This window comes from Podarcis melisellensis (genome assembly GCF_964234715.1).
Source record: "Podarcis melisellensis genome assembly, chromosome: 17".
Classification (NCBI taxonomy): Eukaryota; Metazoa; Chordata; class Lepidosauria; order Squamata; family Lacertidae; genus Podarcis; species Podarcis melisellensis.
The window spans coordinates 26299794-26325620 of record NC_138534.1 but is presented as its reverse complement, the minus strand read 5'-3'; the positions used below and the strand labels follow the sequence as shown (position 1 = coordinate 26325620).

The 25827-nt window shown below is 46.6% G+C and overlaps 1 protein-coding gene across 1 annotated transcript in view; it reads right to left on the bottom strand.

The window, feature by feature from the left end:
• Window positions 1-20471, bottom strand: part of SNX30 (sorting nexin family member 30) — a 39347-nt gene extending 18876 nt beyond the window's left edge. Inside the window, exons 1-2 of the mRNA XM_081894517.1 lie at window positions 20201-20471; window positions 1124-1312 (exon numbers count right to left, since the gene is read on the bottom strand). Of these exons, the coding sequence (XP_081750643.1) occupies window positions 1124-1312; window positions 20201-20374 (363 nt within the window). The 5' untranslated portion in view covers window positions 20375-20471. The remainder of the gene's footprint in view (window positions 1-1123; window positions 1313-20200) is intronic.
• Window positions 20472-25827: the final 5356 nt, after the last annotated feature.

Genomic DNA, 25827 nt, shown 5'->3' with positions numbered 1-25827 from the left:
GGCGATCAATACAGAGGGAAAAGAGAAATATCCTGCAGGAAGCACTTGATTTAGCAGTACATCTCAACCATGCTGCTTAGCAGTTCATGTCAGACAGCATGTAGCATCCTTGGTAATGCTACAGAACAGTATAATGCTGCCTATTTGCAGTTTGCATTCCATGAGATAGAAATTGCTTCAGCAATAGCAAGGTTACAAGCAGAAAAGCTACTTAACTCATATGCTTAACGGCACTTCAAACATTAAAGATGGGCCACTGAAAAAATGTTCTCTAGGAAAACGCCTCCATTCAAGGCTCTTTACATCTGTTCGTCATATAAATATGTATTAGGGCTAGGCGATATCTGGTTTTCAGCATTGTGATATATCACCAGCTAAACACTGTGAAATACTGATATAGCACATCTGAAATATGGATTGAGCTATATGGCATTGGCTGATTTTCCCCACATTGTGATTTTTGCATAGCACACACACATGCATCAGGATTTGCAATATATTGCCACATCAAAAATCATGAAACTGATACCACGATATGGACACCAAACTGGTTTTGGACAATATATTGATATATTGCCCAGCCCTACTAGTGCCTGAACACTCGGCTACAGAAGAAGAATCTCTCTACTCATTGAGGTCTCATCCATGCACAAAAGCTTCCAGCTACTAGTCTAGAAGAAGTGGGATGTGGGTGGCACTGTGGGTTAAACCACAGAGCCTAGGGCTTGCCGATCAGAAGGTCAGCGGTTCGAATCCCCGCAATGAGGTGAGCTCCCATTGCTCGGTCCCTGCTCCTGTCAACCTAGCAGTTCGAAAGCACATCAAAGTAGATAAATAGGTACCTCTCTGGCAGGAAGGTAAACAGCATTTCTGTGCACTGCTCTGGTTCGCCACAAGCAGCTTAGTCATGCTGGCCACATGACCCGGAAGCTGTACGCCAGCTCCCTCGGCCAATAAAGCGAGATGAGCGCTGCAACCCCAGAGTCGTCCGCGACTGGACCTAACAGTCTGGGGTCCCTTTACCTTTACCTTTACTAGTCTAGAAAACTAGTCTAGACCTGAAACAAAACAGAGAACAGAACTGAAAGCCACAATGCACAGGGAGAAAGCTACATTGTATTACCTTGGTTGTGACCCTGTACGTGATATAAGTCTCCATCGTACAGACATGTTTCTTGGGGTCATCAACAGTGACAAAGAGGTCTCTCATCTCCCCATCCAAGTCATCATCCAGCTGCAGTCTGTTCAGAAGTGAGGAAGAAGAGGCTGGGCTTGAAGTGTCTACAGGAGTACCATTGGGCAGACTGAGGTCCTGGAAAAAAAGCAAAATGGCAGGTGTGAAGGAGGAGGAGGAGGGAAACCAGCAGCAGAAAGAATCCATTTCTGATTTTTAAAAGCATCACCCACAAAGGCAGACTGGGTAAGTGGTTCAAAAAAACAATTCATTTTGCTGAACCCCCCATGCTTGACTAGCAATACTTAGCATGTATATGCTTCATTGTTCAGTGCTGTAGAGAATGAGGCTCCTAATCCCAGGGTTGTGGGTTCGAGCCTCACATGGGGCAAATAATTCCTGCATTGCAGGGGGTTGGACTAGATGACCCTCAAGGTCCCTTCCAACTCCACAATTCTATGATTCTATGAAATCATAGAATTGTTGTGATCCTTACAATGACTCCCCACAACAGACTGAGGCACCTTTCTGGAGCCCCGTTCACATCGAGAAGCAAATGCAACCCGCGTCCATGCATGCATGGGTCGTGATTTGCCGCTTCCGCGCATGCGCATGGCGCCATTTTGACCGTCTGCACATGCGCGAGTGGCAAAACCCAGAAGTAGCGAGCTCCGTTACTTCCGGGTCGCCGCAGTGCGCAACCCGAAAATACTTATCCCAAAGCTACTTCAACCCGAGGTATGACTGTACAGAAGTTCACAAAAACAAAGCCCAGGTTTTTTAGGTACTCAGTTCTTGCAGCACCTTTTTTATGGCCTTCCACCATAGCTGGGGAAAGTATCTGGATTTTCAGAATGCAGTATATTTTACCAAGTCCTGCTGTAGTATTTGCTGCCGCCCATTCTTAAATTCTGCAAGCCTAGCATTAAGCCTTTCAAGCTCTGATTGCTGAATTGAAGCCAGCATTTTTGAGAAAGCACTTCAGTATTCCCTGGACACATCCGAAAATGCATTTTATAGCCACGAAGGCAAGCAGCACCCTCTCTGAAGTATTCTGAGTGTGTCTGTCAGATCTTTCATACTGAAGAGCAAAGGCAGCCAATATCGTGGCCGCCCTATGCTGCTGAACTCCGACTCCCATCAGTCTCAATCACCATGGCAAATGGGGTGGGGCATGATGGGAGTTGTAGTCCACCAAAATCTGGAGCAGTGCCAGATTTACATATAAGCTAAACAAGCTATAGCTTAGGGCCCCAGTCTCTTGGGGGCCCCCAAAAAAATTAAAGGAAAAAACCAAGTGGATGTACATTTCCAACGTGTAAGATAAAAAACAAATAAAATAAACCTACAAATAACATAAAACCGGTATTGTGTTGTGTGGGCTCCTATGATGTAAGTAATGGGCCCTGCCTGCCTGCCAGCCTGCTCCCTAAAATATCACTGGTTTGCTCATTTCTATATGTAGGGTGTAACATTCTGCATGGACTGGTTGCATGGCAACATGGGCAAATGGCTTTAGATACCTATTAGGTCCATTAATTTCCATATAGCATATATTCAACACACACACAAAAAGTGACAATTTGTTGTTGACAAAGGACAGCTGGACATATAAAGGGCTTCAGTAGCTTAGGGTCTCATCAAACCTAAATCCGGCCCTGAACTGGAGGGTACCAAGTTAACTACCCCTCCTGCAGGTTCATTGCAAGATGTTAAATCATGGTGTCTCTCCTCTGTGCTACCTACTTGTGTACAAGTTAAGTGGCGAACCTCGACATCTTTGGCATCTTTATCAGTATCACCCACAAAAGTTTCTGTAATTGACTCTTCTGCGACAGGAACTCCCAGGTTCCACCCCACAGCAAAACCTTTATGTTCTAGAAGTTCAGAAGCACAAGTTCTTTTGAGACACAACAGCTCCAGAGCAAAACACACTTACGAGAGAGTAAGCCCCTTTGAGCACAGGCCTTCTGAGTAAACAAGCTTAGGGATGCACTGAAGACCCAGTACTCAGTAGTCAATTTTTTATTAAACCTTAAAATCTTGACATATATATTCCAGATTCCAAATTTGGTATACATGTCTCTTTAAACTTTTGGCTTCCTGCCTTTCCCTCCGAGATGTTCTTAATCCCATCCCATTTACACGCTGCATTCTAATAAACATTTCTCCAAAGACACATTCTTCTGTTTCATATATAACCTTCTACCATTGCTCCTATTTCAAATCCTGCTCACGATTTGCAGTATGTTTACAGCGAAAAAACAAGAAAGATTCTGAAGCCAGTTGTTATTTAAATTAAGCTACCCAAAGTTCAAATGAGGACGAGAGAAAAAGCCTCACCAAGTTATGTATTCTTGGAACACACACACACACACACACACACACACACACACACACACACACACAAAGATGCCTTTGCTAAACAATAAACCACAAGATAAACTCTGAGGACAGCAGATGCTTATCACTCATGTATTTATAGGCTGTGTTCATGCTATCCCTATTAAGGAGTGTGCAGTTTTTCTCTGCAACAAACTACCCTCGTGCTTGGTTTTCCACAAAATAAATGCCCTGAACTACAGGAAACCCTTGATCAGAAGCTACCATGTCATTCAAACTTTTCCATTTGTGAACTTAAAGTCCTGCAAATTTTGAATTCTAATTTTAAAACTTGCTGAATCAAAATGCACAACTGACATTTAAAATGGCTATATTTCATCAAGTGAAGGTTAGTTATACAATTATGCATCTTGCATTGAATTGCACTGTTAGTAGTTTATTTCAGTACCAGTAACTTGGGGGGGGGGCTGCACCTTCCCCCCAAAGTAGGAGAAAGTCATACTTGGTCTGCTCTCTATATTAATTTAGCACATTCTGTAAGAGTGTAGTATTACCACCCCATTTTGGACAAACATGCGTGATTCAGATTTGACCCAACACTTCTTAGCAGTCAACTGAAGGTGGTGTTTTTTCTTTAATATTAATGAATTCTTGGACCTGCTTGTAGAATTTGGGTGTTTTCTAAGTACAGTGGATGCTTGGGTTGCGAACGTGATCCATGTGGGAGGCACGTTCGCAACCTGCAGCATTCGCAACCCGCAGTGCCGCATCTGCACATGCTCGGGTTGTGATTCAGTGTTCCTGCGCATGCACGAAAGCCGAAAGCCGGAAGTAACTCGTTCTGGTACTTCTGGGTTCAGCACGGTGCGCAACCTGAAGCGTCTGTAACCCGAGGTATGACTGTAATAAATGGCATGACTACATAGAACTGCATGGGGAGTACAAAAGGATTATTCTTCATGTCTCAAAACACATACCTACAATTTTTTCCTGGTTCTTGCAAAAGATAGAATTATCTGAAAAAACACAAGTTGTTTACAGAAAAGGAGACAAGATAGAGATGCATGAAAGTATGTGTTATCAGAACATGGAGTGTTGTGACAACAGGAATGGGAAGGGGTTCAACTGGTCTTTTCTGACTTTTATTTCCCTGTATTTCTCTTCTATAAATGCCAGCTCATCTGAGAATTTATGAATGATGCAGATGTGCTGCTGTGATGTAAAGGTAAAGTTACCCCTGCCCGTACGGGCCAGTCGTGACCGACTCTGGGGTTGCGCGCCCATCTCGCTTAAGATGCCGGGGGCCAGCGCTGTCCAAGGACACTTCCGGGTCACGTGGCCAGCGTGACGAAGCTGCTCTGGCGAGCCGGCACCAGCGCACCACACGGAAACTCCGTTTACCTTCCCGCTTGTAAGCGGTACCTATTTATCTACTTGCACTTGAGGGTGCTTTCGAAGTGCTAGGTGGGCAGGAGCTGGGACCAAACGATGGGAGCTCACCCCGCCGCGGGGATTCGAACCACCGACCATACGATCGGCAAGTCCTAGGCGCTGAGGTTTTGCCCACAGCGCCACCCGCTGTGATGTATACATGTGCTATTAATTCTTAAGAGTAAACAAGCTTCATTTTTAGTACAGCTAGGCAAATAAGGCCAAAAGGTTTCTAGTCCATAAGGTATTCATTGTCGGGTTGCTTTTAAAAAAACCTCAAACTATTCCACCTTCCCACACAATCGAATCATGTATGGCCTGCCAGCAGCCTGAAAAGAAAAGAAAAACTGCAAGCACTCTTCATTTATAAAAGCTTTCCATACTGGGATAGGAGAGCTGGGGGGAAAGTTCACAGCTGGAAACCAATGTGCCCCTTTGGATTCAGATAGTACATGGATAAAGGTAAAGGACCCCTGACAGTTAAGGCCAGTCGTGAATGACTCTGGGGTTGCGGCACTCATCTCGCTTTACAGGCTTAGGGAGCCGGCGTTTGTCTGCAGACAGTTTTTATGGGTCATGTGGCCAGCATGACTAAGCCACTTCTGGCAAAACCAGAGCAGCGCACAGAAACGCTGTTTACCTTCCCGCCGGAGCAGTACCTATTTATCTACTTGCACTTTTTTGGGTACTTTCGAACTGCTAGGTTGGCAGGAGCTGGGACAGAGCAACGGGAGCTCACCCCGTCACGAGGATTTGAACTGCCAACCTCCTGATCGGCAAGCCCAAGAGGCTCAGTGGTTTAGACCACAGCGCCACCCGCGTCCCATAGTACATGGGTAGACGAGTCTAAAAAGCCTGAGACACAAATTTTCACAGCCCTCTAACAGCCTCATTTATCAGAAGTAATGTATTTCACATTAACTCTGGAAGTGTATACTTGATTCTGACTAAACTAAGCTTTCGAAGAGATTTTTCCTCTAGGAGGCTTTTGCTCTAGATCAGGCATGGCCAAACTTGGCCCTCCAGATATTTTGGGGACTACAATTCCCATCATCCCTGACCACTGGTCCTGTTAGCTAGGGATGATGGAAGCTGTAGTCACAAAACATATGGAGGGCCAAGTTGGGCCATGCCTGCTCTAGATCATTGTTTACCAACCCTGGGTCCCCAGCTGTTTTCGTACTACAATTCCCAGCCTTCCTGACCACCGGTCTTGCTAGCTAGGGATGATGGGAGTTGTAGTCCAAAAACAGCTGAAGATCCAAGGTTGGGAAACACTGCTCTAGATGACCCTTCTTTCCAACTCTATGATTCTAGGAACGCTCTGCACTGCAACATTTTGTGCCAGCTTCTGCTTGCATTTCAGAATCCTTATCTGGGCCTTTGGAATGTTGAGTGCCTCTGCTAATCTAGAAAATCCTCCCAATACAGCCAACACCTTCTTTTGAGAAGTGCATATATAAAAATAAAACCCCAGCACATGCCCTGGACTTTTCTGAGTTGATTAGAATATCCCAAACTTAGTTACACAATTGTCTTTTTTTATTTGGCAGATGAAAAAGCATACAAATCTCCCTATTTGAGGCATTTGAAGAAAGAAATGCCAGCTGGATTTTTTGCATTTACTTAGCCCCAATGTGCACTCTGTGTCTCTTAGCAGCTAATCTTCCCTCCTTCCTCCCAACCATTATGGAAAAGTAGAAGTGGGAGATAGCCAGCAGGATGAGAAATCCTCTACTTCAAACTCTCTAGCTACCTATAACCCCCAGAAGGCAAGACTGCAAGTTCAGAAGGAGCGGAAAAGCTATTTGTCATATGCCAAGTGCAATGTATTTAACACAACTGCAAGCAGAGAAATAACTGTTTCATAAGAGAGCATCTTCTATTAAGTTTTAAACAACAAAACTTACCCCAATTTCTCACTGTGATCACATCAACACCATACATTTAAACAGTGCTATTTTTCTAGAAAAAGAGGTGCCAGAACTCACCATGAACAACTCCCTTGTTCTCTTATAATGGCAATGGAACCCAACTGAGTGATGCAGGAACTCAGTTCCAGCTGAGAAAAAGCCCTGCATTTAAAGAACTCCTATAGGGAAGCGGGTGGTGCTGTGGGTTAAACCACAGAGCCTAGGACTTGCCAATCAGAAGGTCAGCGCTTCGAATCCCCGTGACGGGGTGCACTCCCATTGCTCGGTCCCTGCTCCTGCCAACCTAGCAGTTTGAAGCATGTCAAAGTGCAAGTACATAAATAGGTACTGCTCTGGCAGGAAGGTAAACAGTGTTTCTGTGTGCTGCTCTGGTTCTCCAGAAGCGGCTTAGTCATGCTGGCCACATGACCCTGTACGCTGGCTGCCTCTGCCAGTAAAGCGAGATGAGCGCCACAACCCCAGAGTCATCCACGACTGGACCTAATGGTCAGGGGTCCCTTTATCTTTATACCACTTTAACAGTCATGACTTCCCTCTCAAAAACTTGGGAACTGTGGTTTGTTAAGGGTGCTGTTAATTATTAGGACACCAGGATTCTTTAGAAAGTAGAACTAAACTCTGGTAATGTCCTGCTCCTGGGCGGGCACACACGAAGCAGGGGAGCAGCATGCAAGCCCAATGCTATGTTCAGGCTCACTGAGGATTCTCTATGTACTACTAAATCATGGGTTAGTATTGCACGCAAATAGCACCTTAGTTTGTACCAGGCCAATAGGAGACAGATTCACTAGTTTTACATCTAATATAGGCACAGGGTCGTCCTACGTCCAGAATTTCATGGGCATATCTGGAATACTGGAGTCTGGGAAAACCCAGTCATATGCCAGCCTGTGTCAGCAGTGCTGACTTTCCTTAGAAATAGCTCAAAAACATCCCTCTCTCTTTTTTTGCAATGCTGCTCAAGAACATGGGTAGGCAAACTAAGGCCCGGGGGCCAGATCCAGGCCAATCGCCTTCTCAATCTGGCCCGCAGATGGTCTGGAAATCAGCATGTTTTTACATGAGTAGAATGTGCGCTTTTATTTAAAGTGCATCTCTGGGTTATTTGTGGGGCATAGGAATTCATTCGTTTAAAAATAAATAAATCAAAATATAGTCTGGCCCCCCACAAGGTCCTGGCCCCCTGCTGAAAAAGTTTGCTGGCTCCTGCTCAGGAGCTTTGCCAAAATAAGCTCAACAACTTTTCTGTCCAGATTTTCAATGTTTGAAATATAGCAACACAAACATAAACAGTTCCAAAAGATCACAGATTGTTGCCTTGCCTCGGTGCTGCATGCATCAAAAATAATTTGGTACCACAAACTACGGAACTGATGTTCAGCTTCTTCCCTCAGCTCCTATATTAATTGCAAGATTGAATAACCCTTTCCACATCACATATAGCTCATATGCTCCCTTATTCGAGTCCTCCCACCCCTGCCTTCTCTGGCTCATGCGTAGGATTTGTCAGCCCTCGACTGCCCACATTACGTAAGTTATCCCAGAGGTTAGCAGATTTGCTGAGGAGAAGAAGAAGAAAAAGCCCATTTCTCCAAAACAAGCACAGGGGGGGGGGGAGAGGGATTGCAGTGTTACCCTGAAATCCTTTTATTAATAGAAAGAGGATTCTGCCGCAGTGCTAAAACGTTTGCATCCGTCACATACAATCCTTCAATGACACAGGCAGACTTGACACTCATTAAATACCAGGCAGAGGCTGCCATCATGCCACCTGGCGTATTGCTTTGGATTTAAGTGCCAAAGAAGAACATCAGTCACAAATGTGCGAGATTCTCTTCACTGCACCCATTTCTATTCTACCACTTAAACCTTGTGTTGATAGCTGCTACTTTTAAAAATGATGGCCTGGGTGACAGATATTATTTTACCAGCTGGATTCCTCCTCAGGCAGGACTGCCATCCATCCATCTGCCTGCTGCTCCCCAGCACTAAGGAGCCCAAAATAAACAATAATAATTTATTATTTATACCCCGTCCATCTGGCTGGGTTTCCTCAGCCACTCTAGGCGGTTCCCAACAGAATTAATGATAATGCAATAAAATATGAGACATTAAAAACTTCCCTAAACAGGACTGCCTTCAGATGTCTTCTAAAAGTCAGATACAGTGGATAGCCAGGTTGCAAACATGATCTGTGTGGGAGGCACGTTCGCAACCCACAGCACCACATCTGCGCATGCGCGGGTTGTGATTCGGTGCTTCTGCTCATGAGCAAAGCACGATTTAGTGCTTCTGCACATGCATCAAAACCCAGAAGTAACCCGTTCCGGTACTTCCATGTTTTGGCACGTCCGTATCCCGAAAACACGCAACCTGAAGCGTCTGTAACCCGAGGTATGACTGTAGTTGTTTATTTTCTTGACATCTGATGGGAGGGCGTTCCACAGGGCGGGTGCCACTACCGAGAAGGCCCTCTGCCTGTTTCCCTGTAACCTCATGTCTCGCAATGAGGGAACCGCCAGAAGGCCCTCGGTGCTGGACCTCAGCAGGGGGTTGTGCATGAAACACTAGCAGTACCTCCCGGCCATCTTCTTTTAAAAAAGTGCAACAGGAAATGAGAAGCCACTCCTCTTTCTAAGTTGGCTCAGTCAATAGGGCGTGAGACTCTTAATCTCAGGATTGTGGGATTGAGCCCCACATTGGGTGAAAGATTCCTGCAATGCAGGGGGTTGGACTAGATGACCCTCAAGGTCCCTCCCAACTCTATGAGTCTACCACGGAGGAGGGAAAGTTCCAATGGACTGTTTCACCCAATGGGTTACATCAGCAGTTAGCCTCCGGGAATCTGAATATGTGCACCATCTTGGGAAATCCCTTTCAAGCATGAGATATCTCTACTAAGAGTGTTAGCTTATTTTTCCCCAAGAACATTAAGACTGCAACAGGCTTAAGTAAAGTTATTCTTATTATGCAGATTTCCCCCGGAAAGCTCCCAGATTATAAAAGCAGCAACCTTCCCCGTTTGTCCACAGCATTTGAGCTTAAAATGTGAACTACCTCTGAACAAATAGGCTCCATGTCATGAATTACTCTACTTTTTAAAAAAACTGTCCAATTTCACAGTCAGTATCATTGTTATCTTGAGACACGACACAGTAAGCTCCCGTTGCTCTGTCCCAGCTCCTGCCACTCTAGCAGTTCGAAAGCATGCCAGTGCAAGTAGATAAATAGGTATCACTCTAGTAGGAAGGTAAACTGCGTTTCCGTGTGCTCTGGTTTTCCATCACGGTGTTCCGTTGCGCCAGAAGCGGTTTAGTCCTGCTGGCCACATGACCTGGAAAGCTGCCTGTGGACAAACGCCGGCTCTCTCGACCTGAAAGCGAGATGAGAGCCTCAACCCCATAGTCACCTTTGACTGGACTTAACCATCCAGGGGTCCTTTACCTTATCTTGGGACAGTGAATTTTTGATTTTGTGTCTGTGAAGACATTTCTGTCCTGGCTTCCCTTATCAGTCATTTCCCCAGGTGATTCTGAATTCGGTTGTTATGGGCGAAAACTGTTAACTCTAATAACACAATTAGAAATCAAGCTCCGCTGCAATCAATGAAACGTCTAAGCGAATTATTTAAGGAACAGGATGTAAAAACCAGCATGACTTTATTGAAACATTATGAATGAAGTGAAGCAGAATAATGTGCCAAGCGGTTCCACAACATAATTTAAGCTCCGTCAAGATTTTCCTAAGCCTATTACACAATAATTTGCACTTAAAAATGTCCAGTGAAAGCACCTCACATCTTTCTCTCCCATGATGGACTAATGGTCTCCTAACTCCATCCCAAATCCAAGTAGTGGGATGGGAAGCAAAGCTGTATTAGCCATTTGGTTAAAGTGAGATAAGCTGTGACAGGCAATGGTCATTAAAAAAAATTGGATGGCAGTGAATGAATTGCTTCAGATGAGCAGATTTCACTTGCCAATCATAATATCCCTAGACGTTTAAGGAGAAAACATGCGCCACATGGTTCTTAATTTATTCCAACATATCCGCAAAATTAGGTTAGGCTAAAATAGCATCACTCATTCATAAAGCTTCATGTTCAGCCCAGGTTCATAAATCACCTCTGCAGCCTAGTGGCTTCTGTAGAATTATGCCTCTAAGGCTGAATCTCATGATGCAACAAGAGTTTACGGATTGCAACTAGTTCAGATGTTGTGAGTACTCTCTATGCTTGTCTCTCCACCATCCAAGCAGGGCTCCTGGTGCCAATATGGGAAATAACCCACCCAATACATAAATCCATTACCATATGGAATGGGAACAGTTTTGCAGCCTGAAATCAAACCACATCCCAATATCATCCACTGCACTGCAAAAAAAGGGAGACTCGTGGAGATTTAAGCTTACTCCTATTTGGGAAGCCAAAAGTTCTTCATAATTCTTTAACGCATGCTTCCTCAACCTCGGCCCTCCAGATGTTTTGAGACTACAATTCCCATCATCTCTGACCGCTGGTCCTGCTAGCTAGGGATCATGAGAGTGGTAGGCCAAAAACATCTGGAAGGAGGAAGGTTGGAGGTTGACGAAGCCTGCTTTAACACCAGGACTGAAGCGGACAAGACCAGTTAGGGTGTTCATCTAAACCAGTGTAATGACTATGATGCACACATCCACCATTCTGAAGCATCTTAGAAGACCACTCTTCAAAAGTAGCCTCAAGTTTTGAAATATTTTTAAAAAATGAAATTATGTAGTGCCACTGCACTTACATAAAAAGATCCATTTTCTTGTAACGGGCCCACTTCAATGCTTTTATTCCACAAGTCAGGGGAAAACCCTTAAGATATCCCTACGGCTTTTAAAATTATAGATCTTCCACTGGAATGCACCCAAGAACAATCTACAGTTAATCAACTTTATCCTCTTTAGCCAATATCAATATGGAAGAAGCTACTGTAAAGGGACAGGGAAGTAATTCAACCTGATAAAAGCTAAGCAGCCAACCTTGACAGCACATGAATTATCACTTTGCCTAACGCACAAGCCAGTCGCTGCTTTCTATCTGGCTCCTAATCTCACATCACAGACAACCGTATGGAGCCTTGGAAGTTTGTGCAATAGCTATTGGATCATCAATTGTCAAAATGCCCACTACACAAAAGAAACTTGAAGGAGTAGGTAGTATTTTAATTTCACATGTAAAATTCTAGCCTGCAAGAATGTAACAGCCCTGCTGAATCAGACCAAATACCCATCTAGTCCAGCATTCTATTTTCATAGCATCAACCACATACCCTTTGGAAAACCCATAAGCAGGTCTTGAGCACAGCAGTACATGCCCTCTCATTGGCCAACTGGCATTCCAAGGGAAACTGGCTGCTACTAGATGATATATTGTTATCATTAGTAACAACTGATAGCCTGTATAAAAGTGAGTGGGAGAATTAGCCAGAGTGCTTATTCAGCTAAATGTGCAGCTATTTTGTGCATTTGATTAGAAATACAGCAATCACAATATTTAAGTGGCTGTCAAGTCTGTGGGCATCTTAATACCTGTGTAAAAGAAGGGCATTAATTTTATATTGTTTAGGACAGACTTGTAAATAAGCCCAAACTGTATTCAACTGCTCAAGTGTTGGAAATTAGCCAGGCGCCAGGTGCATTTTGCGACTGGGGATTGCCAGAACGTGAACACTTTGAGAAGCCTTCTTGTCATGTATGGCGACTGAGACTCAAGAATAAAATTGCTGCTGATGATGCTGAGGGTGCAGGAGGAGAAATGCCTCTCTACCTGACTCCCAAGTAGGGTTGCTGCACTGCTTCCCAAGCCACTGCATAGTCACACCTGTCAAATGACAAAATGGCAACTAGACTTTCTGTTTCTGTGCCCATAACCAAGGTCTCAAGAGCCATGTGGCATCTCTATCCTAGTTTCTAACACAACTTCCCCACACCCCCCAAATCACTAGCCTGCTGCATGGAGGGATGAAACCCTTTCTACACTGGATGTTCAGGGCTGGGCCTTCCTGCCTGTTATAGCCCAGTGTCTATGCTGAGTGCAGAAGAGGAAGAGAGATTGCTCCACTCCTCCTCCTCCTCCATCATCCCCTTCACCTACACCTAGCCTATGACTCCCAGGCCAGCACGTAAATACAAGGCCTCATGACATTACAAAAGTACAGTGGTACCCCTGGTTACATATGCTTCAGGTTACAGACTCTGCTAACCCAGAAATAGCGCTTCAGGTTAAGAATTTTGCATCAGGATGAGAACAGAACTTGTGCTCTGGCGGCGTGGCAGCAGGAGGCCCCATTAGCTAAAGTGGTGCTTCAGGTTAAGAACAGTTTCAGGTTAAGTACGGACCTCCGGAACAAATTAAGTTCTTAACCCGAGGTACCACTGTAGATCTAAACTCTTCAAGAAACAACATACTGCTGGCACGCAAGTCCAGGGAGATTAAACTCCCACAAACACCTTCACCAGAAAGGTTACATGCGGTGTTTTGTGTGGTGTTGTTTTTTGCTAGGGAATGTACACTTAGAAAGCAAAGGATGAAATAAAAACCCCAAAGATGTTTCCATTCATCATCATGCCTTGCAGTTGCTGCAAGTTCTTATGAGCACGTGGTTAGCTACAGCAAGTCTCTTGGTAAGCCAGACACTAGGGCTGTGAGTGGCAGCTCTCCACAAGACACAAGCCCATTTCGCAAGTTGCCTTCATGCTTATACTAAGTGTATGGAGAGGAAGTGGGGGCTGTGGTCCTGGCTGCGACCAGACATTCTGCACTCTGCAAACCCCTCTGCTGCCTGTTTAGCACGATAGTGCAATCTTGCTTCCCTTTCGCATGATTAGGAGTAGAGATGCAAGAAGGGCCAGTACAACTCAGCATTTGCAGACTGCCTTCGATCAGAGGTTTCAAACAAGCGGCTCATGGAATTGAGTTCCCATGTGGGTGGTCTGTAGAAAAGCTGCCAATCAGTTAAAAATAATTTGTTCCAGTATTTTGCCCTGCACTTAATTCTTTTTGCCAATGGAGATTCAAGGCCATTTTGACAAGGTTCAATTTTATCCAACAGAGTGGCTAGCAAAGGGCCGAGGGCTTGTGATTTTTCACGTTATGCTGGCGCTGTCTACAATTTTTTCTCTACTATACACAAGTTCAGAGAGCCCTTCTCAGCACTCTGTCCTAGGGGGTACAAGACTTTCCTAATGCTGTGCTGGTTTTTATGATGATGTCGCCACTGGAGAAAGAAGCTAATTAAGAGATACGCCAAGGCTCCCAGCAAAATTCAAGTGGTGCAAACATACAGACACTGAGGTCTGGAAACGGCTGCATTAGATACTTCAGAGCATTTCACAGACACGGTCTCATGGCTCCTTGGAACAATTCAGTAAGGTGCACCAGTATTTTTGCCCTTGTTACGGGTGGAGGCCAACAGAACAGGTTGCTGAAGAATAGCTTGCAAGTTTGATGGAAATGCATTTGAACTGGGGACCTCCCAGTTCATGCATGAGTTGCTAAATGCCACTGTGCTACACCGACTGAAACAGAAACTACTTGTTTCAAAATCAGCCACTGAAAGGATGGGAGCATATGTTCACACACTGTACACTTGACATGTGCAAGAGATGGCAGGTATCTCAGTGCTGTTGTATACGTACCCCTTCTACATGCCAAGTTGCTCCAAAACAAATTGCTTCTCCCTACCAGTTTCCACGGGGACGCAGGTGGTGCTGTGGGTTAAACCACAGAGCCTAGCACTTGCCGATCAGAAGTTTGGCGGTTCGAATCCCTGCCCCGCAACAGGGTGAGCTCCTGTTGCTCGGTCCCTGCTCCTGCCAACCTAGCAGTTCAAAAGCATGTCAAGTGCAAGTAGATAAATAGGTACCACTCCAGCGGGAAGGTAAACGGCATTTCCGTGCGCTGCTCTGGTTCGCCAGAAGCGGCTTAGTCCTGCTGGCCACATGACCTGGAAGCTGTACGCCGGCTCCCTCAGCCAATAAAGCGAGATGAGTGCCGCAACCCCAGAGTCGGTCACGACTGGACCTAATGGTCAGTGGTCCCTTTACCTTTACCTTACCAGTTTCCACAGGACAGAGACTTTCCCATAAGTTAGCAAATGGTTGGCTAAGGGTTCCTTCAAGCCAGACACCTTTGTTTTTGTAGGTCATCATGGCTATTAGGAGGTCTCTTGGGGGGAAACTACACTTTTAACACACTTAGAGATAACCCTAGCCTAATAATGGCAACTTCATTGTCCCATGAATATTATTTGCAGTTTCCAAGACAGAAACAACAGGGGTGAAGGGTTGCTCAATCCTAACCGTCAGGACTCCCACCAGCCACTTCATGTCATGAGCCATTTTACATCTTTCTAAGCAGCCTCATAACATAAATTTCCCTGGGTGAATTATAATAAGTAAGTAAAAGACATGAAAATGGCAAATAGTTTAAGAAAATACAGTACATATACTGTGGTACCTCTGGTTGCGAATGGGATCCGTTCCGGAGGCCCGTTGAAAAGAGTGTAACCCGCAGCGGCGCGTCTGCACACGCGTGGGTTTCAATTCACTACTTCTGCACATGCGCGTGAAGCCATTTTGCGCTTCTGCGCATGTACGAGCGGCGAAACCCAGAAGTAACCCTTTCCGGTACTTCCGGGTCGCCGTGGGACGTAACCTGAAAGAACGTAACATGAAGCGGACGTAACATGAGGTGTGACTGTATGCAAACACCATCACAAGTTACAAAAGTTACAAACAGATTTTTAAAAAGAAAAACAGGGTCAGAATACAGAGCTTATTTAAAACAGCTAGGTGAACAACAACCACCACAACCCCTGGCACCAAACCACCACCCAGGCAAAGCTTTCTGAAAAGCCTGTTGCATAACTGAGATGCCACTACCCAAAAGGCCCTGTCCTTGGAGGTTCACCCACCTCTCTTTATTAACTTCATTAACTTGGAGGACTCTGAGTAGGGCCACTAAAGAGGACCTTAAGGTTCAGATGGGTACATAGGGAAAGCAGCAGACTTTCAGGTAACCTAGTCTCAAACATTTGGGGCTTTGAAATGTTAAAACTAGCCCTTTAAATGGGGCCTTGGAGACAGAACAGCTGATAAAGTGCAGACATAATAAGGTCAATGTACCCAGTTCCCAGCGGCTGAAATGTAGCCTGCTGTAGAAAAATAAGAGGTATGTCCATTGCTCCACCCACTTCTTGCCTCTTGGGCATGAAAGAATTCATCTCCCTGGCTGGAAGAGGTTCCCCATCCCTGCTATTCATGATACGCTCTTCAGGCTAAAGCATATTTATGGTAACAGATCTGAGGCAAGGTCAACATCACGCTTCCACCACCCAGATTCCCAGCAGTACGAAGCTGGTGCTGATTATCTAGGACCAATGCCTTCAAGGAACACTCACAGTCACATACCAACCAAGTGTAGAGAAACTGGATAGGAGTACACAAACGTTGCTTGGCTGCTACACAAGGATTCTTCTAATGCCAACCTCTAAACAATGAAGGTGCCATGTTCCCAAATGCATTGTGAAGACCAAACAAAAAACCCCTACCCAACTCTGCTTCTCAGCAGGTATGGGCCATAACAACAGATCTCAATGAAGCTTCTGCAGTCCACACATTTCAAGAAAGAGAGGCACAACATTCCCGGGAAGAGAACTTGAACAGACCTTTTTACATGCAGGCCTAACTGGATAGCTGCTGTCTCTCTATATTAAGCATGCTTGCAAAAACTGCTAAATTGTTGTCAAACACAGTCAAGATGTCAGTGTGTCTTCAAGATAGGGGGAGAGCAGGGTTTACTTCAAACCACAGTTGGAGCCTTTATAAAGATCTATTTTGATATCAAGGTTGAGCTCTGGAACGAGTTAATGGCTGTTAAGGACAGTTAAACATCTGGTTAGTTCAGAGCTAGGCTGAGAACTTTGAGAACTTAAAAGAAGAAAAGTCACTTGATCCAGGGACAGTCCACATTATATATTGGCCTATTCTGATCTCTTTTTCTTAATGTCGACTGCTCTTGCTCAGGCTGCACAGAAATAGCATTTTGGTTCCAGAAATCCATTCTGAATTGTGCAGGTAAAATATAACTTATAGAATTCTACAGGATGGAGTATTAGCGTGTGAAAACTACCCAGGGCAGGGTTTAGCTTCCATGGGCAGGGTTTAGAAGGCGATTGAGCCAGATCCGCCCCCCGGGCCTTAGTTTGCCCACCCATGGCCAATTCTCATCTTGCACATCAGAAACTTATCTAATGTAGCACTCCCAACATTATCTAAGTGGCACAGATGGGACAATTCATACAGCAGCAGCAGCTCCCACATGGCTAAGAAAAAGCAGGCTGTGGAACTTACGGTAAATCAACCCTTCATGACCAAAAAGGAACAAGCAGGGATCCTGACCAGAGCTGTCACACAAGAATCCTTTGGAAGGCAAGGATGAAAAGGGTCCCAGTGGCTTGAAATCCACTGGCTTGCTGTCAACAAAGCAATGCAGCCTAGGGTAACTCAATCCTCCCATCATCATGTAGCCCAGGTATAAGGAACGGAGGCCTATTGTTTGTTCACACACCTGGTACAAGATTGATACCTCATGGGAAGCCAATTACATGATGTTGTACCATGCGGAACTGCCGCTTGTGTAAAGCTCTCAAGGTGGTTAATTACTACACTGCCCCCGTGTGCAGCTGTTAAAACCACAACAGATCTGCGGAGTTTTGGAACACACACAAGTTAAGGTGGCTCTCCTCCAGCACATTTTGCAGAGTCCCTTCCGATGCATCCCGAGAAAGGACTCAAAACCAATACATTTGAAGCACGGTTGCACCTGCCAGATTTCTCAAGGCAAGCCACAGACTTTCCCCTGCAGCCTGCAAACACATGACCTCTCTTGACAGCAACACCTGGGGAAAAAAGCTATGAAGCTAGGCTGCTTGCACTCTTTTCGGGTCACAACGCAGCAACCAACTGTGGTACTCAGGAAGCAAGCAAGCACTGGAGACTGGTGCACAGGGGCAAATGAAGACCCTGCCTGCCTTCTTACTTGCAACTCATCCAGTGGTGGCTCTGCAAGTCACCAGCTCCAGCTTCATATACGGTCCCTCTTCCCCTGCCTTCTGCGAATCTACGAATCTCAGGAGCAGGATAGGAAGCCCCAACTGAAGTGAGGTACTCAGGACACAGGGGAGGAAAAGTGCGGTGGCTTTTGGAAAGGGAGCAAGGCCAGTGCTCTTGACTGACTTCCAGGAATTTGTAAGCTGCTCTGTGGAGGGGGTTGCTCAAAAAGCTTGTAAATAAACTTGTAAATAAATAAATAAATTCAGACCACTGCTATGCCTCTGGTTGCTTAAGGCACCAATATTTTGCAGCTCAAGTTATACAGTTTTACACAGCTCAAGCTATGCTTAACTGGGGCAGAATCTTCTCTCATGCCAGATATAAGATGTTGTCAGAGCCTCAGACTATAGTATCTGGAGCAGAGGTCAGCAAACTTTTTCAGCAGGGGACCGGTCCACTGTCCCTCACACCTTGTGGGGGGCCGGACTACAGTGGTATCTCAGGTTAAGTACTTAATTTGTTCCGGAGATCCGTACTTAACCTGAAACTGTTCTTAACCTGAAGCACCACTTTAGCTAATGGGGCCTCCTGCTGCTGCTGCGCCACCAGAGCACAATTTCTGTTCTCATCCTGAAGCAAAGTTCTTAACCTGAATATATTATTATATTATATATTATATAATATTATTATTATTAACCTGAAACAATATTTCTGGGTTAACGGACTCTGTAACCTAAAGCGTATGTAACCTGAGGTACCACTGTATATTTGGGGGGGGGGGATGAGCGAATTCCTATGCCCCACAAATAACCCAGAGATGCATTTTAAATAAAAGCACACATCTACTCATGTAAAAACACCAGGTAGACCCCACAAATAACCCAGAGGTGCATTTTAAATAAAAGGACACATTCTACTTATGTGAAAACACGCTGTTTCATCCGTGGGCTGGATTTAGAAGGCGATTAGGCCGATCCAGCCCTTGGGCCTTAGTTTGTCTACCCATGGTCTTGAGTATTCACTATACGTACATCCAAGAAGACACCTATGTCTAAAATGAGGACAGGAACTTGCTTAATGCCTGGGGATCGGTACCAAGCTCTTTAGTCAATCTACCATTTGGGGCTCCGAGAACCAACTTCCAAGACATCCACATGCCATTTAAAGTCAGCTAAGAATATCCCAAAGTGCCAGCAAATACAGGCCTTGATCATCTCTGCACTTCTTCAATTGTCCTAAGTTGGGAATTGAAGAGGTAAGCGATGCAGTTTCTGAGAACCTTTCCCAACAGGTAATGGCTTCTGGTGGACAAACCTAACTGGCAGTAGTGTTGGATTGTTCTTAAATATACTCCCCCAGGGAGGACTTGTCTTAAAGGTGGAACAGAGGCAACTCCAGAAAAGGAAGCCAACCCATTCAGGTCATCAAGGTCAGGTGCACAAACCAATACACACCAAACTGGCAGATAGGAAAAGAGCCTGGCACGGAGCCAGGGATTGCTTCACTGCGCCCCACGCTTGCAACACAGCTTGCATTTGTGACAGCACTGCAAACCCAACCTCCGCACAAGTGTCGTCCATGCACTTTCAACACGGATGAGTCAACACACCATCACAAATTACTGTGTCCTTATTACGAGCCCAAAACAGAAGTTGCTTTGTTGTTTTCCCATTCTTGCCTTGGCTGTGTCGGAGCCAAAATATACTCAGATGGGTTGCTTACACACAAACACAAACAGGAGAGGACAACAGGCAAAAAAGACTGGAAGAGGACTTTTAAAAAAAAGATTCCCACCATTTCACCAACTTAGCGAAGGGGGCAAGATGTTGGTGGAAGGCTGAAGTCCAGGGGTGCCAACTTGAATAAAATATTGAGGGGACTCAGGTAAGCCCCGCCTTACACCATTGATGACATGACGTGGTGCATGCACATCATTTGAATGGCAATGCCCATCAACTTTGGAGGGGGGAGCTCAAATATTGGGGGGGGGGGGCGAAGGGTCCTCGGCCCCAAGGAGTTGGCTCCCACGCTGAAGTCCCTCTTGCACACATGCCCCCTTGCTTTTTGCACGTTTCCTACACTGCAGCTTACTCTGTTGCAGCCCTGAGCGACCCAGCTGTCCAGGCACGGCAAAGAAACGCATTCACACGACCCAGATCGACCACGCACGCCCGGAAGCCAGGAGAAGAACCGAGCCCAGCCCTCGCCCCGCGCAGGCCCCACCGGCGGCCGCTACCTTGTCGGCGATGCTGCGCGGCAGCTGCAAGTCCGGGCTGGGCGTCAGCTCGGCGCCCGCCTCCTCGCTGCTGGAGGCGGCCAGCGGGTGCGGCATCTCCCGCAGAGACTTGGGTCCCGACGAAGGCAGCGCCTTGGGAGTGCCCGCCCCGCCGCCGCCCGCGGCTGCGGACATGGCGGAGGCGGAGCAGCGAGGGTCACGGAGCCCGGCCCGAGAGGAGGAGGAGAAGCCTCGCCGAGCCAGCGACCGTCCGGAGGCCGCGCGGACGCTCCGCTCCTGGGCTGGCCGGGAAAGGGGCGGAGGGAAGCGGCCGTGACGGGCAGAGCCCCGCGCCTTTCGCGCGCCCGGAGCCGCCCCCGGCCCGCCCCGTGCAGGAAGCGCGCGCGCGCCTCGGAAAGACTCGACGTTGCAGCAGCAGCAACAGCGGCGGCCGCGGCTCCTCGGAGCAATTTCCCCCGGAGAGGCTAAGCGCCGAGGCTCCGCCCTCCCCGCGCCGAGAGAAGGAGAGCAGCCATAGGCGGAGGAGGGACCTGCGGCAGCCGCGGCGCCTGCTTCCCTCCTCGCCCGCTGCTGCTCGGCGGGGCGGCCGCCCCTCTCCTCTCTCTCACTCTCTTTCCCGGATGATCCCTGGGAAATGGATTTCTCTCGCGCCCGCCAGCGCGCATCCCTCTTTGGCGGAAGAAGCACCGGCTGCCTCGTTATGCAGCTGGTGGATTCTAACCCCGCTTATCCCAGGACACTCAACAGGTCTTAATTCTGAGCAGACTGGGGTTAAGGTTGCGCGGTTCCCGTCTCTTTGTTTTGAGAATCGTCGAATGGTTGGAAGGGACCCCAAAGGTCCTCTAGACCGCCCCCCGCAACTAGGGCTGCCACCTTTGTTCTGGCAAAATACAGGGCGGGGGGGGGGTGTTTTTCCCATCGGTGCTGAACTGATTTCAAAGCAATCCATTACAATCCATTTCAGCCTAACAAGATGGGCCATCTGGCATTTGTCACTCATGCACACACGTTCACGTGAATTTGTAAATCTGTCTGTGCTTGGCTACCCGGAGATAAAATATATGACCTTTCGCACATCCTTTCAAACACATGTATTTGGAGATGATCCCTAACTTGGCTGAGAGAGAAAAGATCTGAAGTGCAGGGCAAAACTGTATCAATACAGAATGTAGCATTTTACATTGAAATACAGGACAATTCTGCATTATACAGGACAGTCCTGAGTAATATAGGACAGGTGGCAACCCTACCTGCAATGCAGGAATGTTTTGCCCAACGTGGGGCTCAACCCCACCCCCCTCCTGCTCTGCTGACTGATCTGTTTCCTGAGGAGATGCTCTTAAATGTATTGTGTGCATTCAATTTGCTGGTACGGGGGGGGGGGCGATTGGTTAGCTTCCTCCCCAACCCCATTCTTTTGGTGCTGGTTCCGACATGCAGAGCACCCATGCAGTGATGGTGTGTGTACATGTGAATACCAGGGGTGCCCAAACTTTCTTCAAGAGGGCCAGATTTGATGAAGTGAACCATTGAAGTTGGTGACCATGTTTTAGGATTGAAGCTGTTGAGCCTTTTAGGGTTGCTAGGGTGGCAGTTGTTGACCTTTTTTGGAATCGACCTTGTTGAAATTTTTTTAGGATTTGACACCAATAAATAAACTGCCACGGGGCCAAATAAAACCAGCCAGGGGGCCAAATTTGGCCCCCAAAATGGACTTTGGACATGCCTGGAATAGACCATCACAGGTATCCATCACATCATCCCTGGAGTGCCTACATTTTAGACCACTTCCACTTTTTCAGTGAAGTCACTTTGCATGTTCAGCTGCAAGCCACTAAAGATCTTTGGGGTTTCTCCTTGGGAGTGGGGGGGACATGGGGATTTGGGTGTGATGGCCTTCAGCGGGCTTCCCATCTCTGAGCAGGTTTGCATCCCTCCTCACCATTGCTACCACTGTCCATTTGTCCCCCCCCCCCGTCCCACCACCAGCAACAAAAGCTTCAGCCATCTCCCCTGCATCCTCCAGTCACAGTTGCTGCTTTAATATTATTTGACGTATACATGCTTACCCGTTTTCACTGCTTTCAGTAGATATATTAGTATTATACACACACATTTAATCAATCAAAACAAGGAATAGCTCGTGTTTTAAACAGCACAGGAGGAATAATAGTTTTCTTACAAACAGCACATCACAAAATCTCCAAGATCCATTAACTCTGATTTATTCTTCCTGTGAATAAAGCATATCTGACATAGTGCTCTCTCCCTCTCCCTCTCTGTTTTTCCGCTTGCTAATCTTCTCTGGCTTTCGTTTGATTCAAATTGTCCTCTCTGGGCCTCGCCTCTGATAAACATCAGTTTTATCTTTACATTTGACACTAACTGCATCAGAAAAAGATGTTCCTTGATTCCAAATGCCAAGTGACAATAAGCTATGTATTCTGCAATGTGCAGACAGGAAGGATAGCATCTTGCTAAAGTGACTGAGGTGAATTTAAAACAGGAGACTTTTCCTTACAGGTCATCATAGGGATGCCAATCAGCCAGTATTTTAATGGTTGTACCCATTAAACTGTATTTCCGGGTTGGATAACTTTGGGGCCTCACATGTTGGACTCCAGTACCCACCACCCCTCAACATGGCCTGTGCTGCCTGGGGCTGATGTGAGTCTGTCAACATTGGGTGGGTTATAGATTCCTCACTCCTGCTGTATTTGATCAGATAAGTAGCAAGATGTCTGAAAAGCAAGTGAATTTGAGATTCTGCCTTGGCTCTTGTAACCAAACCTGTAACCAAACAGGTTTCTATTTCGCCTTATCCAGGACTACCAGGTTCCATCATGACTTCACTCTTGACCCACCAAGTTCTGTCCTGGTTTTAAAACTCACCCATGACCACCAGATTGTGTCAAGGTTCTCTCCACCCTGACCTTCCTCTTGGTCCCACACAAGAGCCCAGTGCTATAAAAAAACAAAGTTGATAAGCGACATGGCCACAGAAGCAGACTCATCATAACTGCATCAAGAATCCAATGCTTTTCTATATTTGCATTTGGAAAGCAGAATTTGGGCTTGGCCCAGAAAGAGCTACATTATATGGGGCTCCTGCACCTTTAATAGCTGTGTAGAAGTGGGGATTTCATCAGGTGTAGCTTGCATGACAAAATTCCCAGCTAAAATCGCTACACCACACTTAAAGGTGCAGGAACTCTGCCTCTATGACTCAATGGCGTAGCATGGATTGCCAGAGCCTGGGGCCACATGGAGAAAGGGGAACAGATGGAGAACACATGCCCATTCAGCTGTCTAATGGCATCTGCATCACCCAGGAAATCACAGCCACAGAGATAAAAAAAAAAGTCATTCTGTCATCTGGAGAGGTCACTTCCTGGTTCATATGGAGAAGCCATTTTCAGTCGAGCCCAGAGATGGAAGTGCACAGCTGTACTGAGGCAGCACCAGTTGTTAAAAATTTGCACCCCTAACAATTTTGCATCTGGGACAACTGCTCCTTTTGCCCTTCCCACGCTATGCTACTGGCTGCCCTGGTTCTACACCTGGAGTGCCACAACTGTGAAGATCTCTGGTGGCTACCTGTCTTAACTCGGGTTCCCCTGTTGCTGTAGATCCAGCTTGGACAAGTGCTTCTCTTTGCACCTCAGCAATCCACATATAAAGTGGGAGTAAATGGTGATTGATCGGAGGGATGGTTGCAATGAGGCTTGCGCTAAGGAAAATTTGTCAATTATATATGGAAATAATTTGTCTATATTTTCACACACTCACAGCCTGCCTTTCTTCCCCTGTGGAACCCAAGATGTCAGGGAAGCCAAGAGGTGGCGCCTCCATGAGCAAAGAGCTCACCAAAATCACGCACGATCTCACTGAAATCTCATGAGATATCACAGAACGCAAGAGATCTTGTAAGATGTTGGTGAGATCTCACAATATCTCTTTGGAAGCCACTGGCATTGCTTCACATGTTGCTTCACATGCCCCACAGTGCAAGTAAAGGAGGCAATGCGGTGGCATATTCGTATAGGGCTTTAAAGGTTAAAACCAGCACCTTAAACCTGATCCTGTACTCCACCGGGAGCCAGTGCAGCTGGTATAGCACCGGGTGAATGTGATCTCGCAGCAAGGACCCCGTAAGGAGTCTTGCCGTGGCATTCTGCACCCTCTGGAGTTTCTGGGTCAGTCTCAAGGGCAGCCCCACGTAGAGCGAGTTACAATAATCCAGTCTGGAGGTGACCATTACATGGATCAAAGTGGCTAGGTCAGGGTGAGAGAGGTAAGGAGCCAACTGCTTAGCTTGGTGGAGATGGAAAAATGCCGCCTTTGTTATAGCTGCAATCTGCGCCTCCATGGAAAGGGAGGTGTCGAAGATTACACCCAAACTCTTAATGGACAGTGCTGGCACTAATTGCGCACCCGCAAGAGATGGGAGTTGCCCCTCCCATCCCATATCGTCCCGACCCAGCCAAGGGACCTCTGTCTTCGAAGGATTTACCGTATTTTTTGGACCATAACACTCACTTTTTTCCTCCTAGAAAGTAAGGGGAAATGTCTGTGCATGTTATGGAGGGAATGCCTATGGGTGGCAGGGTGTGTGTGTGTGTGGATCTGCTGCAGTCCTGAGCAGAGGATCCATGGTTCCCCTTCCTTCCCTCCTCCGTGGCTCGCTTTGAAACAGCAAAGTGGGAGAAGAGCCGCTGAGTGGGGAGGAGAGAGGGACAGAGAGCCTGCTTCTTTAAAGGACCAAAGCGGCTCCTGTCCTGTTGGCTCCTTTAAAGCAAGCAGGCTCTCTGTCCCTCTCTCCTCCCCACTCAGCTCTCTACATAGCAGCAAAGTTTTTCAGCTCACTAAGCCGGGGATGAGTGGGGAGGAGGGAGAAAAGCAGAGCCTGCTTGCTTTAAAGGAGCAAAGTGGGAGAGGAGCCTTCTCCACTTATACCCCTCTTCTTCATTATTAGTAGCATCCTTCTCCACCCACCCCACGCGTGCTCCTTGTCCCTTGAGTGCTTTTCCTTCCCTCCCCACTTAAAACGTGGTTACAAAGCATGGATCCACATGGATCCTCAGGATTTTTGCACTGGGTCACCCCAAATTCACCATCAGATCACATAGCATGTCCATGGCTACATCTTGCACCAAAAAAATCATGCACCCACTGTTGCCTGGGGCCACAGTGGTGCAAAAACGTGGTTACAAAGCATGGATCCACATGGATCCTCAGGATTTTTGCATTGGGCTACTCCAAACTCACTGTCAGATCACATGTCTGTGGCCACAGCATGAACCACAAAAATCATACATCCACTGTTTCGTTTAGAATTTCTTTTTTCTTGTTTTCCTCCTCTTAAAACTACGTGTGTGTTATGGTCGAGTGCGTATTATAGAGCAAAAAATACGGTAACTTCAACTGGCTCCCACGTAACCATCCAGCCACAGCTTCCAAACATCTGATCAGTGTGTCTGGGGCTGAGTCAGGATGGCCATCCATCAACAGATAGAGTTGGGTGTCATCAGGAGAGGGGGGCCAGCTGCTGTGCTTACCTTCTCCAGGACGCGATCCATAGCGTATTTCATCTCAGTGGGCTTGAGCAGTTCTTCAGGCACTGAACA